At 31.0% G+C, this 16,747-nt stretch overlaps 1 protein-coding gene across 2 annotated transcripts; it reads right to left on the reverse strand.

Moving 5' to 3' along the window:
* Positions 1-10,741: 10,741 nt before the first annotated feature.
* On the reverse strand, positions 10,742-15,989 carry LOC11437159 (cytochrome P450 724B1). Of its 2 annotated transcripts, none has more exons than XM_024771564.2 (9): positions 15,651-15,989; positions 14,349-14,676; positions 13,713-13,841; positions 13,147-13,392; positions 12,416-12,502; positions 12,239-12,317; positions 11,710-11,816; positions 11,479-11,600; positions 10,742-11,070 (listed from the first exon to the last, which is right to left on the reverse strand). In XM_024771564.2, the coding sequence occupies exons 1-9, from the start codon at positions 15,851-15,853 to the stop codon at positions 10,959-10,961; spliced, it is 1,413 nt and encodes a 470-aa protein (XP_024627332.1). In that variant the 5' UTR covers positions 15,854-15,989; the 3' UTR covers positions 10,742-10,958. The 2 variants fall into 2 exon arrangements, with proteins under 2 accessions (XP_024627332.1, XP_003622324.1); XM_003622276.4 differs by having other exon boundaries at positions 13,713-13,865; positions 15,651-15,987.
* Between the last annotated feature and the right edge of the window lie 758 nt (positions 15,990-16,747).

The raw sequence follows: 16,747 nt of genomic DNA on the forward strand, positions 1-16,747 counted from the left end.
TATAAATAACACATGTAACAAATAGATAAGAATAAATTAAAATATTAAAAAAAATTGAGATTTTTTTTATCCTCAATTTTTAAATATTAAAAAAATATTCTCAAATCTGTAACACATCGTAAAAAAAATTCAGAATAAAATTTTCGAAAAAAATTTGAATTTTCCTAAATTTTTATATAAATTTGTATTCAGATTTTTAAAAATAAAAATATTTACTTGATTTTTTTTTGTTGAGAAAATTTAAAAAAATTCTTTTTCGAAATAAAAATTTTGAAATATGCATTTCAAAATTTTCTAAATTAATATTAAAAAATTTTCGAAAATATTTTTCGTAAAAAACAATATCCTGAATTTTTTTTACAAATTTTTTAATTTTTTTAAAAAATTGAAAAAAATAATAATTATACAGTCACCACGCCGCATAATCAGATATGCATAGTCAGCATGCCACTCAGCTTGTCACGCCAGCAATTATGCTCAGTCACATGAGTCAGGGGCTAAAATCAAATAATCTTATTTTACAGGGTTGGAATCTAATTTTTTTTTTTTACAGGCGGTAAACCGGAACTCGCCCAAATTATAGGAGTAAAGACATATTAATCAAGTTTATTATTTAATAATGACTGTTTTTTTTTTTACGTCAGGGCAACGAGTAAGTAAAGTAAGGTTTGATATTGAGACAATTTTGTGCAAATCACATTTTTCATAATAAATATTTACATGAGCCGTACATGCATAAGTCATGTAACAATTTTGAAATAGAATTTGTCAAAATATTTTTTTATTTGAAATAGAAACATTAAAAATGGAGCAAAAAAGAAACAGTCATGTGATTGAAAAAATAAATATATAAATGTTTATTGTTATCCTAATCATCAAACAGACCTTTAATTATCACCGTAAGTTAATATAGTTAATTACATGATCATGGCTGATCTTTTATTTTCATTTTTAGAGATGGATGATATTTTCTGACGTTGATATGAGATAACCTCACCCACATTTATCCATCATAATAAATACGACATAAATCACACTCTATAAATATATATATATATATATATATATATATATATATATATATATATATATATATATATATATATATATATATATTCCCAGTCATGTAACTATTCGAAAATAGAAACATTAGAAATGGAGCAACAAAGAAACAATTCCATGAATGAAGAAGAATATAAGAAACCAAAAGTTTATGATGAGTCAACATTACTAACGGATCATCAACTCGCAAATCAGTTCAAAGGACTTCTAAGGAAGTAATATTCTTATTTCTTTATCTTTTTTTTTTTATATATATATATATTTTTTTTTGCATGTATATGATGAATTTTCTAATTAAATTTTGTCTCTTTTGATGTTGGTATATATATATTATATATAGAAGGGGGCTTTCGAAATGCTATGATGGAAAGTCAAAGTCTTTTTATTCATTAGCAAATTTGAGGAGTGATGAGGATCTTGGGAAGAACCCTACCAAGAAGAAGTTGAAGTACAAACACAACGATGAAGGTTCAATGTCACCGTGAATCCAAAGAAGGAACATTCAATAAGCACATTATAAACATTTCTAATTTAACTGCTTTATATTTTGATTAAGAATATTATTATTTGATTCTTTATGTTGAATCAACTTTTGGCAGTGTTATAAATAAAATGGAAACAATATATTTGCTTTGTATTGGTGGAGTTAATTAGCGAGAAGTTTTGGTTTAAAATTTGCAATTTTTATTTCATGCACTTTTAATAATTCTCTCTTATAAACAAACAATATATGTGTTACTTCAACCAAAAATTGTGAGCGGGTGGCTTTAGGTTATTTTTTGACCTAGAATCATCCATCTGCATTTTTTTTTTATTTTTTTAAAATCTAAATAAGTGATTTTCACATATAAAGTTTTTATTTTTTGTGCTTTTTCGTGATTTCGTCGTCTGAGTATGACGTTGTGTTGTTCGTCGTCTTGCGAGACCTTTTTTTGATTTCGCGTCTTGTAGTGGTGCTCGTTTTGTTTCTATTGAAAGATCAATTTTAGTCAATCAATTACAGATACAATTAATGATTTGAGCGTCAACGTTGCAAATCAGAAGCAAGGGGAATTCTGATGATTTAGATTTTATTGTATTGATGATGTTATTGTATTTGATGTATTCTATCAATTTGAATGAATGAATATTGTTTTGCTTTTGTAAAAAAAAATTGTGTTAGAACAACCTTTTCCCTTCCAACAAAGTAGCAATTATTTATCGCGTTAACTTAACTCAATTGGTAGAGATATTTCATATTATATGCAGGAGTTGAGATTCAAACCTCGGACATCTCCACATTTAAAATATGTGAACTCTAACCCTTAAATACTTAACAAAAAGAAAGTAGCAATTATTTTTACAGAAAAATTGAAAACCAGGCAATATAGAAATTTGTGGACACAGTGTACATATTACGAAAACTCGAATAAATTATGCACGAATTTGAATAAATTATTAATCCATACTCGTGTTTATCACATTTGAATTATTTCATTATTATGACAAATATGTTTCCTCCAATGAAGCATTTCATTCCTCGAAGCCACGTTATCTGTATTCTTAATTATTTTTTGATAAGTCCCACGTTATATGCAATTGATTAACCAGTGAATTCAAATACTACTATAGTAAATGAAATGATGAAATTACTAACAATGGATTTATTAAAATGGTAAAGAATATGCGGCTAGAAGTTCAATTTATGACTCATACATATAAAAAAAAATCCAATTTAAATATGAGAACCTAACATACGTGGCTCTCATGTTACTTTTCGTCAGTCACATTTTGAGTCCAGTTCCAACATTTTTGTAAAATTCATAACTAGATAATAAATAGATGAATGAGTGATTTTGATCGATGTCAAATTAGATTTGTATCCTCTATCCAAATTTTGTTGATGGGTAATGTACTTATCGCTTTCTTTCGAAATAATATAATCTCAACTATATCTTCTTCACTCTTTCGAAAAACACATTAAATATCAAAATAATATAATCTTCACTATATCTTCTTCACTCTTGACAGTTATTATGCATAATCTCTTCTTTTCACAAATCACTGAAGCACATCATTTTCACACTTACAACCACCAAGCACAAAACATCATCATATATATGCATATGGACTCTCCTATCGACCTATATGAATGTGGTACCACACCTACTCGTCATTTTGCCAAAGTTATGTTATTGGACTTTCACTGCATATTTTGCCAGAGGTATATTACTGGACTTTCACTGCATAATTTGTCAGAGGTATGTTACTGGAATTTCACTACATAAGAATGCAAGACATCATGCTCTAGACTCTACATGGACACATAGAATTAAAATCAACATGTATTACAAGTATACACTCATCACATAATTCACATACTAATGCAAGATTTTCCATAAAATGCACGACTCTAATGCAAGCACAAAAAACATCATCACCACTCTCATCATCATCATAGATAAATATCATCACTCTCATCATCGTCATAAGTTAACCATGGACACTCTCATCATCACAACAACATAGACATCGTCATTCTCTTCATTATTATAATATAACCTCATCATTTTCCATCGTAGTAATTTCTTTACATATATATAATATTAATCATCGTCACTCTCTGTCACAGCTATAGGACTCCTCATCAATATTCTTTATCATCCGCTTATATCACCACCTTATCATTAATTTCGACTTTAGCAACTTTCCTCACTAATACTACATTATAATTCAAGGTTTCATTCTGTCGATACTAGTCTTTATTATTATTGTATATAACTATTACCTCTTATCCTCTTTCCTATTCATCTTGGTCTTTTCTAATTGATCCCCGTTTTATTCATCGTTATCATCACTCCTATTATCTTTCATTACTTAATATACAACTCCTTATCTTCCCTTACATTTCGTTTTAATGACCCTCTCATCGTTTACAATCATCTAAATTAGACCTCTATATTCTCAATTCATTTTTACACCTTATACATTACTATCTAACATTCATCTTAAGCTCTTTAACTACCTTGGTTTTACTCTTTCACTTAACGGTATTGCTAAACTCATTATTGGCTTAAGGAGATTATGTATAACCTCATTAGTTACTTAGAAAAGCACCTACTTCATATCCCCTTTTATGATCGTTTTATACCCCTTTTACTAGATCATGTGTTTTTAGACTCACCACGTACCCACACTATTTGCTCTATTGAAGTCCCATCTTGTAAACCTTAGTTAACTGGATATCTTTCCTCGCTGTTATTTTCACCACCGACCTTACCCATTGTTTTAACTCCTACTCGCAACATAACTCGCTTGATCATTTATTTGTCACCCTAAACAAGATACCTCATCGGTATTACTCGTCATTCACAAACATCATTTATTACATCATTCATCATCTTCATTCAAAAATTATCATCTAAACATAGATCTTCATCATATGACATTAACCTCTTATCAGTAAATAACATCTTACACGAACATATGTACACATCACATTCCTTTGTTATTCATTGCTAAATTTGGAATCTATTCTCGTCATTCATTTTCTCCATTACTACCTCTTTCATTCTAACAGTATACCCTATTCTCCATTCTAATTTAAGTGTTTACCTCTCTACTAATATTCCTCGTAGCATCATCCATATTATCTCTCACTTCCTATTTCCAAGTCATCTTGAAATTATTAATTTCTCATAGGCTATTATCTTCGGTTCATATTTAAGCTTGTTATTATCTTGACGTAATCACTTCTACTTATGCTCGAACACACTCCCTCATCTATATATGTAATTTAGAGGTCATTACATTTACTTTACACACTAATGGCTTTCTTAAAATCACTACTACTTTTATAGATGTTGAAGATTCCACTAAAAGGATTGTACTGAAATTTCATTAACAACGCATCATGATCCAAGTGCGGTGTTTAAATCATAACTCAAGTTCTAGAGGGACTAATGAATTCCATCCAATGGTAAATGAAATCTAACACCTTTATCTACATCTTTCACGAATAAACCTAAATCCAATTCGGTACAGAGAAGGGTGGAAAGATTTGTTTCCCTGAACCTAGGCAGATCGCATAACCGTGTTGACCCCTGTGTGGTATTTTGATCATAACTCCCGTTTTGGATGTCTTCTTGAGGTGAGAGCAAAGCCATTGAAAATCTAACATACATACCTACAACTTTCGTGTTTACGCCAAAACTCAGTTCAAAAGGGAAAATGGTTAAACAAAACATTTTTTATTTGTTAAGTTGAGCTGACAAAATCGGGGCCCGATTTTTGTCGAATCAAAACACTCAAATTTTGAACCAAAATCGGTGGCCGATTTCCCAAATCGGGCCCCGATTTTGGCTGACAGACAATCGACCAAAAACAGTCCAAAATTACGTTTTCTTCCAATTAATAATATTTATCTCACTTAACTTAATCCCAATACACCCCAATTGTCCCTAATTATCACTCTAAGTTGACCTTACTGTTTGGGCATTAATTCCCTCTTAACCTATCCAATTTTACACTCGTTCAGGGTCATGTTCTTAACTATAATCTCTAAACTTGATTCCCTTAACAAAACTCTTTCAACAACAATTTACATTCGTTCATCATAATTTTTAGTGAAACTCTTCCTCATAACAACAATCATAACTGTAAAATTAATTAACCCCAACAACGTCCTCATCACCAGCATAACAACACTTCTACTGTAACCCCTTTACAGCCTCACAACAAAATATTAAACCCTAGAAATGAAGAGATTCTCACCCTTACCTCGAATCCGTAGAAACCTTTGGTTTGGCTTGATGTAGCTGCACTAGGGTTCCTCTTCTCTCCCTCTTCTTTTCTTCTCCCTTTTCTCTGATTAGCAAAACTGATTTCTAATCCCTAATATTCCTATTTATATTTGGGCTCACTATTCGCTATAATTGTCTTCCTTTCCTACACACTACTCTTTTACTTCTCCCCTCCCCCACTTATTATAAATCTTACTTTCTACACCCACGACTCTTTATTTATTTTGTTAGGACACTCCTCCTCATTGCTTTTAATTTTCTCAAACCACTTCCCACTCCACGTCATTATTTCTCTTTTCTCAACAATTAAATAATACTCAAGCACAAGAGCAATCAACAATAATATTAATCAAAACTCCAGCTATTAAACATCATTGAATTAATTAAAAATAGAAAATTAAGGTGTTACACGTAACACCACGGCTGAGGTTGACGTTGAATTCATATTTTTTTTTTTAAGTTGAATCTTGGAACTATGATTACTACTATTTATGATGTTGAATAAAAGGATAATTTATATTAATGCGAACAACGAAATATTTCCCGTTGTTGATATTATTGTTTAAAATGAAATGTTTATGTTATATGGGATATATTGTCGAGTTTTGTAACATCCTCTTTATTAAATATAGGCTAAATTGCACTTTTCCCCCCTTAACTTTCAAAAACATGCAATTTTAGCCCCCTATGTACAAAAACTACAATTTTGGTCCCTCAAGAATTAGCCCCTTTGTAATAGTAGTCCTTTATGTCAATTTTGACTCGGTCAACGCCTATATGGCAGGCCACGTGTGTAATTATTAAATTAAAAAATAAAAAATGCTACATAATCATTTATAAAATAAATAAATAAAAAAGAAATTAAAAAATCAGAAGAAAAATAGAAATAAAAATTAAACGGAAGAGGCGAGACATTTCCTGGGTTTGTTTATCATCATTCACATATCATCAAATTTCATCTTCTCAAATCCAATCAATCTTATTTGTTTCTCAAACTTTAACCTCCTCTATGATTTTTTTTTTCTTTCTTTTTCACCTCATTTCTAAATCCACTCATTTTCACACTTTCACCCTAAAGTCTCCAGCAACCTAATCTTATGGCAGCGACACCCTTTTCCATTTCCAGTACTACAACAACAACAAACTTTATGAAAAACCCCAAAAAGTCATCTTCAACCACAACCCAAACAAAATTCATACCAACAAATCTTAAAATCCAACCCAACCCCAAAAGAATCCCCAAATTCGAAACAGATTGCACGGTGTCTGTCGACGTCGCCGGTGGGACCAACGGTGGAAAAGCTTCCGCGAGAAATTCAGAAGAAACGAAAGAGATGGAGTCGGTCTGTAACAGTCGTCGGTGGTGGTGTTGGGTTGGAACGGCAGTGACGAGATTACTGAGTTTGATTGGGTTTCATGAGTTATGGGTTTTGAAGAAATTATGAAGGTTTGATGAATGATATGGGTTCGATGATCTGCACCAACCATTGCGATACTGTTTAAGTCCATGCCTATAATTTATATAACAAAACAATGTATATGTTGATGATATGAAGGTTTTGATATTGTCAAGTCCATAAGCATTTGATGAATGCAGGTTTTGGAATAGGAGAGATGAAGGAAATGTCAGGCCTCTTCCATTTTCCTTTTCTTTTAATTTTTAATTTTTTTTTTCGGATTTTTTTAATTTCTTTTTAATTTATAAATGATTATGTGGCATTTTAAATTTTTTTAATTTAATAATTACACACGTGGTCTGCCATATAGGCATTGATGTAACACCCCGTTTTCCCAACATAAAAATTTCATAAATTAATCAGAGTAAAACACCTTAAACGGAATGTTACACCTCTTTTCTTAAAAATCACAAATGGAATAATTAAATAATTATCCTTCAAATTTCAACAACGTAATAATTAAAACTTTGCAGCGGAATTAATTCAACGACAATAAAAGCTTCAACAACATGTTCCAAAATTGATACATAAAGGAATGATAAACTTAGCAACAATTTCCCATCCCGTTACGTATCAGAGCCCTAAGACACTTGAACCACCACTCCTACTAATCTTTATTACCTGCAAGTTACCCATACGAAGGGCAACATTTTCAAGCAGAAGGGGTGAGATTTCACAAACAATAATAATAAGCATATAATTCATCAAATGCATCTAACAACTTAAACTCCATCAATTAGTAATAATAATTCTTTTAACGACTCCTAAACCATAACTCGATATCATAAACAACATCATAACAACATCATTTAACATCATAATCAACATCTTAATCATAATCATATAACATCATACTCATAGTTCGTATACAACATAACAACTTCATAATCAATGACATAAACAACGTAACAACATTATATTCATAGTTCATATACAACATAAAAACATCATTAATTTGTATTAACATTCTCCACCAAGCATCTCATTAACAACTCATGAATAGAAGACAACTTAGCAATTATACGTAACATCATAATTTCATAATAATAATTATTCATCAAACATTTCATTAGCAATTCATGAATAAAAGACAACTTACCAACTTAACATAACCATCATCAAGTACATTTAACAACTCATAGATAACATCATGTAATCATCATCACAACATTCATAATCATCATCATGTAACATCATAACAACCTCATATTCAACACCATAAACAGTCATCATAACATCATAATCAATATCATAAACAACATCATAACAACATAATTCATCATATCATAAACATCTTCTCATAATAATATAAACGACACAACATAATCATCACATCATAATAATATAAACAACAACATATATTCAACAATAATGTTCTTACTTCTTTAACTTTAGTAACACTTACTAATTCAACCAACAACGACGACAACAACAAGATTCAACAACAACGACAACAACTCACTCAACAACGGCGACAACAACTTAATCAGCAACAACAACAACAACTCTCTCAAGAACAACGACAACTACAATATGCATGTGGCACCATTTTCAACGTGTTGAATGACTAAACATTCCAGGGCATAAGCCCTAAACAATTGAATGATAAACATTCCAGGGCATAAGCTCTCAACAATTGAATGACAAAGCATTCCAGGGCATGAGCCCTCCCAGATTTGAATGGTTAAAGCATTCACAGGGCATAAGCCCTCACCAATTGAACGACAAGGTGTTCCAGGGCATGAGCCCTCACCGCTTTGAACAACAAAGTGTTCCAGGACATGAGTCCTCCCGCTTTGAACGACAAGGCGTTCCAGGACATGAGCCCTCACCGCTTTGAACAACAAAGTGTTCCAGGACATGAGTCCTCCCGCTTTGTACGACAAGGCGTTCCAGGGCATGAGCCCTCAACAATTTATGAGTATGCAATGGACTTAAACTGTGTATATCTACATACAACTCAACAACGGCAACATCAACGACAACGTAGACAACGACAACTGTGCATAAATAACTATGACTTACTCCACAACTTGGTCAACATCAACAACTTAAGACTCCAATACTTTGGAACAACATCTTACATCTTATACCGACACATGCAGCTTAATCAATTTACAACAGCAACATAGGCAGCACATAAACATCTCAAGATATAACAATATCAAATGATAATCAACATCAACTTAAACATCTTATATAATCCACATAATGCATATACAAATATATCTCATTACTAACAACATCAAATCATATTATATCTGACTCACTCAACATCAACAGTACTATAATCAACCTCCATTCCTACCCCAGGGTCAACTCACAACATGGGTTAAATACTCTTAAACACATTAATTGAACTCATATTACTTCTAGTTTTGAGCCTTGGAATTATCCCATAAGTTTTGGATTAACTTAGAAATGGTTGTGTTGAATTTTCATAAGATTTCACTAAGACCTACTTGGAGTATTTCCATCATAACTCAAAAAATAAAAGTCATTTTCAAGTCAAACCAAAGCCATTGGAAAGCTAACAAAATTATCTAAAACTTTCATGTTTACACCAAAGGCCAATTCAAAACAGAAACGTGTGAAAAAGACGCAAGAACGCGGAACAGGGTATGCTGTCACTGGGCAGCTCGCGAGGCGAGTAAGTTTACTCGCTGTGGCGAGTTGCGACAGACAACTCTACGGGAACAGACCAGTTTCTAGCCAAAAACCCAATTTTTCATCCACCCAAACCCCAAATTTGATAGGAAACTTAACCTATAATTAGTCTACAACCTGAACATCAATTCTTAACACAATTTCGATGGTTTTTACACTTTTCAATTCAAAAATCAATAATCAAAACATAATCCCAATTATCCAACCTAAGAACAACAACATGTTAAATCACAAATTCAGAATTTATACACTATAATTACTGAATGTTAGCCTCACCCTTACCTTAGTTTTGATGAACAAACTCTTACACAATCAGATTCTCCCCCTTTGGCTCTTCTCCTAACTTTCTCTTGTTTTCTCCCAAAACCTCTGTTTGTACGTGAAACTGGTTCTAACTCTCAGTTTCTATTTTTCCAACCTATTGTAACCTCCAAAATATTCTTAACTCCTCTTAATTCTATTAATTCTAATTTAAATCCCCAAACTCCAAAATAATTCTATTTCTCCACTTATTCTATTAAATAATAAAAATAGTCATTTAATAAAATACACCACACCACAAAATCAACATAAATCATTTTAAAATCATATGAAAGACTTTAAATCAACTAAAAATAATTAAATAACAATTAGGGCGTTACAGTTGACCGATCAAAATTGACATAAAGGACTACTATTGCAAAGGGGCTAATTCTTGGGGGGCCAAAATTATAGTTTTTGTACATAGAGAGCTAAAATTGCAAGTTTTTGAAAGTTAAGGGGGGAAAAATGCACTTTAACCTTAAATATATTCTTATTATTTAATAATTACCGTCGAAAAATAAGATGTTACACCATACACTAGTCATTGTTACATATATGAAGGTAAATACTTGCCTATAATCTTATATACTTAACAACCCACCCAGTGATATTTTAGTTTCTTTGTTACAATATGTTTGGGTTATTCTAGTACATACATTTAGTAAAGGCCAAATAGCATAAATAGCATTCAAGAGTGTTTCCGAAGAGTAGTGCCGGTAGGTTCAAGATCCAACAACAGCCCTCCTTTGAATTCCACGTAAGGGAAAGCAATTGGGTTATCGTTTGCCTTCATTTTCCACCTGTTTTAAGATAATAATGGAGCACTTGTTAGGAATTCAAAAATAGAAACAATTGATAACTTTCATGTAGAAAACGTTGCTTTTCGATGTTTCAATGTGTTAAATACACATTTTTAAGATAAAATTTCCACTTTAAATTTCTTATATGGATACTTGTTAGCATTTCTCTAATTTTAAATAGAGTTTTCAAGAATATTGGTTTTACTATCTACACTAGAAAGGTTAGTGACACAGTTTATTGTCTGTTTATCTTTCATTCATGTGTAATTTTCTACTTAAGTAAATAAATTCATATATGGAATTTTATAGGAATTTCAATATAATATTTTTCTTATATACATCATTTGTACTACTAATTTATCTTAATACGTATTACCTAATTTATAGCTAGTGTTGTAAGGTAAGTACCTATAATTAAGGACAAGATGATGAAGGAAGAATGCTATTTCCACTTTAGCAAGATCAGCACCAGGACATAGACGTGGACCACCACCAAATGGTGCAACTTTCTTGCTGGTCGAATTTTCATCCTAAGAGAGACAAAATTAGATTAGATTTGCAATAGAATAATGAACAAAAGAATGCTATGAAACTTTTACTCTTTATATCTAGGGTTTGTATAAAGGCATTGCAACATACATTCCATCGATAGGGATTGAATTCTAATGGATTTTCCAAAAGGTTAGGATCCAAATGTGATGCTGACAAGACAGGAAGAACCTTCCACCCTGCTGGTATCACAAACTCTGCAAAAATTTCAATAGTGTGAGAAAGTCAAAGCATCCACCCATTAGAAAAATATAAGAAAAGGAATGTAACCATATGCGTCAATGTGGTATTGCTATCAGATATTGACACATGTATTACTAACGCAATGTTAATATGGTTCGTAAGTGTTGCGTATCGATGGACCGAGTAATGAATAAGGTCTTAAATAAATTTTAAGTGGAGAAATTTTTTACACCACAAACATGACTTTGTGTGGTTTTTAAGAGAATGTGAGTGAGAAATTTTAGAGAAACTTTAAATAGACCTTTTATAAGCGAGAATTTTTTAATCTCAAATCAGTTGTTTAAGTGATTTGACCCTTAGACCGACCCTATCAAAAAGAGTATCTTAGATTTTCTTATTGTATCGCAAATATAAAAACTATAAACTTTACAAATACCTTTGAATTTGATATCTTGAACAGCTTTCCTGTGCAGATATTTGACAACATTCCCACATCTCATAGCTTCATTAATCACCTAGTGTTAACAATTTTTTTGATACCACACATGAGAAAGAACAAAATCATATACTGCTATAAAGTCACTTAATATTTAATTGGTTTATAATTTCCTACATTTTGAGTGAACTGCATTTGCCTATAGTCCTCCCAGTTCAATAGCTCCCCTTCCAATTTACTTTTCCTTATCACTTGATGCTCTTCCTGCAAAGATTTTCAATGTTAGGTTAATAAAATACATTTAATTTATATATGTGGTAAATATAAAACAAAAAATGAAAATTGAATGAGTCCTTGTCACATCATTTAATGAGTTGTAAAACATGATATGTCATATTTAATGAAGAGTAATGCTCATTGTTACGGAATCGAAGCACATGAACGTATCAGTGAGCATAACTCAGTTGGCAGGGACAATGCATTGACACCCCACTTATTCACTTTAAAAAGTGAATTCTAGCCATTAGAAGAAGAAAAAAAAACGAAACACATGAAGTATTGCAATCTCTTCAAAATTTGTTTTAAAATCTCACATCGGATAAGAGATTGACTAAAAATGTTTTTATAAGTGGCGACAATCTTCACCTCAATAGCCCCTGTTTAGTGGGGTTGTGTCAGACTTAGGTCCAACAACGATTTCTAAAATCTTATATCAGATAAGAAATCCTACCTCATAAGCTAGTTTTATGAGGCAGTGTTAGACCCAATCACGATTTCTAAGACAATTTGATAAAGTATGAATAAATGTCTCTGTAATTAATTTTTATTTTTATATTGCCATTGTATATTAATCAAATTAGTGATAATTTTAAAACATATATCTATTGTTGTTCAAAAGAGCTAAGTACCTTTAAGCTTTCCAAAGCATTAGGGGCACCCTCAAGGAAATAGACAATCAGAGACAGAAGTTTTGAGGTTGTCTCATATCCCCCAAACAAAAGGTCCATAACAATGCTCACCATCTCTTCATCACTTAAATTCTGCTTTGATAAAATCAAATTCAAGAGGTCCCCTCCTTCCACAGGTCCAGCAATATTAACTTTACGCCTCTCTATTATAATATCATTGATAATAGATGAGAGTCTTATTCTAGCCTAAAACAAGCCAAAAATAGAAAAGTCTCATGTTAGAATCAAGTCAATTTTTTTTGCAACTTTGTTAGTAACGTATGAAGCACGGACATTCCTCGTATTAGATGTGTTTCGGTGTCGGACACGTGTCGTGTTCGACACCGACATGACATCGACACTTATAATTAGACTGAATTATGTGATTTTTTCAAATTATTAGTTGTGTCAGCGTGTCAATATCCAGTGTCCGTATCCGTTCTTCATCAACTAGTTTTTTTTTTTGACAAATTGTTAGTAGCTAGTTAACTTATTTGTTGATCATATTGTATATTAATCAGTAGTACCTTCACAGCTTTGGAGTATGTAGTCCCTGGAATATTTATTGGCAATGTAATGAAGCCCTTTATATAATTCTCAAAGTTCTCCAAAATCTTGACGGCTAGGGGATCATCAGGATTGATATTCAGAAGGTGCTTAAGCATAACATTAATGGAAAACTGTTACTTAGAAGAAAACAACATATTTTAGTCAGTAAACTTTGTTGACCATACATTAATAAAAGTAACATAATATTTTTTTTTAGGGGATATGATTATTATTGCATTACTATATTATTTTATGATATTCAGTTCATGTACTAGTTGATTGGATGACTTGTTATTCAAATCTTTAAATATGTAATTTTACATATTTTTAAATAGTTTATAACAAGATAATAAATAAATGAAATTAATATTACCTTTCGATATTTTATAACATATTTAACCCTACCCTGCTTTAAAATGCCCCGTAAAATATCGAAAGGTAATATTAATCTCATTGATTTATTATCTTGTTATAACCTATTTAAAAATATATAAAATTACTTATTTAAAGATTTGAATAACAAGATTAACTTATATGCTTAAATTACCCAAAAGTTTAAAAAGAAGAAGAAGCTTTATATGAAAAGAGTTAGTAGTTGATAGTAGCATACATACCCTTTTAGCTTCTTTATAGAAAGCAACTTGTTTACAATTTGAACCCCATGAGTTAATCCTTGAGAGTGCAAGCATTTCAACAAAATGAAGGAAGTTGGATTCAGACTTTGATGCACTAACAAAACTGATTACAGTGCTTCTTAGCTTCTTGTGAAGTTCTCCTGTGACAAGAAGTAAAGCATATTTCCCTAAGATTTTGTGCATTACCTTAGGGTAATCAACTGGGAATAGTTTCCCTTCATTTTGAAGAATAAACATGTTGAGCTCAAAGTCACATGAAACTATGGTGGGATAGCCAAACAAATGCGACTTGAAAACTCGGCCATACCTACATAACAACGATTGTTTAGTCATTTATACAACGATTGTTTGTTTTTGTGTGACGGATATAATCGATGTAGAATGAATTGAATCTGTAAAACTGATTTTAGTAATAAAAATGAATTGGAAATGTTAACTTGTGCACTTATGGCACATGTTAAGAATTCCACTAATAGAAATTAGGGTTAATAGTGTTTTTCACCCCTGTAATATATGTCATTTTCCGTTTTCGCCCCTATAAAATTTTTGGTTTGATTTGCACCCTCGTAAAATTTTTATTTTCTGGAAAACACCCCTAATAGGCCATTTTCAGAATTTTTTTTCAATAAATTTTGGTTTTTGAATGGTCTATTAAGGGTGTTTTCCGGAAAATAAAAATTTTATGAGGGTGCAAATTAAACTGAAAATTTTATAGGGGCGAAAACCGGAAATAACATATATTACAGGAGTGAAAAACACTATTAACCCTAGAAATTATGTATTGGAAATTGTGTTAATTTATTGCTCAAATTGTTTAATATTCATTTTTTTCAATACATTTTTACCATTAATGCTTAACATGTGCCCTAAGGGCACAAGTTAACATGACCCTAATAAAAATCTTTGACTACATTTATATAAAAGTGAACTGAATAATAAATTTGAATAAAAACAATCTTAGAGTCAAAAGCTAAAATCATAGGTTCAAAATAAAAATCAATTTTTCTTGGAGATAAGCAAATATGTCGAAATAAATTCTACATTTCGAAAATCAGTTTTAAAAAATCAAAATGTGAATCCAAACGTACGCTAAACAACAAAGCTATTATACATGTTTGGAGCTGGATTTAAAAAAAAAAAAAAAACATCGATTCTCCGCAAGATCAACAATACTTATTCGATTCGCGATTTAAAAAGACCTTGGTTATGAGGATTGTTACAACATTAGAGAAAAAAATGACTTCAAAGAATAGAAGATGAAGGTAGAAAATGGAAATTTACCTAGAACAACGTTCTTGTAAGAAGCTTCCTAAGGAGTTTGATCTATGAGGCTTGAGGAATTTAAGAGTTTCTCCAATGAATGGCCACCCCATAGTTCCATGGGGTAATTTGTGTAAAGAACCTTGGTTGCTAAGATATTTAACAAGATAAGCAAAGGTTAAGATTGAAATGAAAGCTAAAATAATGGTCATAAACTCAACCATTGTAGCTATTATAGATTCTCTTTATTGTAAGAGAAGGATTTCAATTCCGCCTTAGATTTTGCAGCACCTTTTATGTGATTCTAATCTGTTGAGGGCAATATATATAGATGTCCAAACCAATAGTCCTACTCATGTACTATGTAAATCTTTCAAACTTTTGAGCATGTTTGGTAAGTTTTTTATTCTTTTGACTAAATGTACTAAATGAATTTTTATAACTTTAAATGAATCTTTTGACTGAATATTTAGTAGGTTATACTCCCTCCGGTCCTATTTATAAGAAACATTTGACTTTTTTGATTCATTGCATAAATGATATATTTGATCTATATTCTAGACAAGATACATCAATTAATCAATGAATGTAAAAAGTCAAATTTTTCTTATAAATAGGACCGAAGGAAGTAATGGCTAATTAATTTCATTTATTTATTTTTGAAGGTAAATTTATTAATCTATTATCTAATTATGAAACTTAATGTCTACCAAAAATACAATCTTACCCCTTCTTAATTTTTAGACACGTCATCAAAATTATATCCTTTTGTGTCATTTGCTTCAACCTCCCCCTATTTTTTCTCTCTTAAAAACAAATTAAAACAAACTTATTCGATAAAACACATTAGCTTAATCTTTTTTAAAGAACAAACAAACCTCTTTTTTTTTTTTTAGGAAAGGACAAACAGACTTAATCTCAATCAAAACAAATTTTCCTATAATTCAACTTTTAAATATCTAAAGAGTTAAAAACAATATAAAATCTATTATCTTTTTCTCTAATCTATTCTCTAAATATTTCAAGAGTTAAAAACAATATACAATCTATTATCTTTTTCTCTAATTTATTCTCTTTTTATGAAACTTAATGTCTACCAAAAATACAATCTTAACCCT

This window comes from Medicago truncatula, chromosome 7 (assembly GCF_003473485.1).
Source record: "Medicago truncatula cultivar Jemalong A17 chromosome 7, MtrunA17r5.0-ANR, whole genome shotgun sequence".
Classification (NCBI taxonomy): domain Eukaryota; kingdom Viridiplantae; phylum Streptophyta; class Magnoliopsida; order Fabales; family Fabaceae; genus Medicago; species Medicago truncatula.

Bases quoted from the DNA above. Each gene is read 5' to 3' on its own strand.
- LOC11437159 (XM_003622276.4), bottom strand. From the start codon at position 15,853: ATGGTTGAGTTTATGACCATTATTTTAGCTTTCATTTCAATCTTAACC. The intron at 14,677-15,650 runs GTAAATTTCCAT...GTTGTTATGTAG, and splicing joins TTACAAGAACGTTGTTCTAG to GTATGGCCGAGTTTTCAAGT. The intron at 11,601-11,709 runs GTATGTTGCAAT...TGTCTCTCTTAG, and splicing joins TCAATCCCTATCGATGGAAT to GATGAAAATTCGACCAGCAA.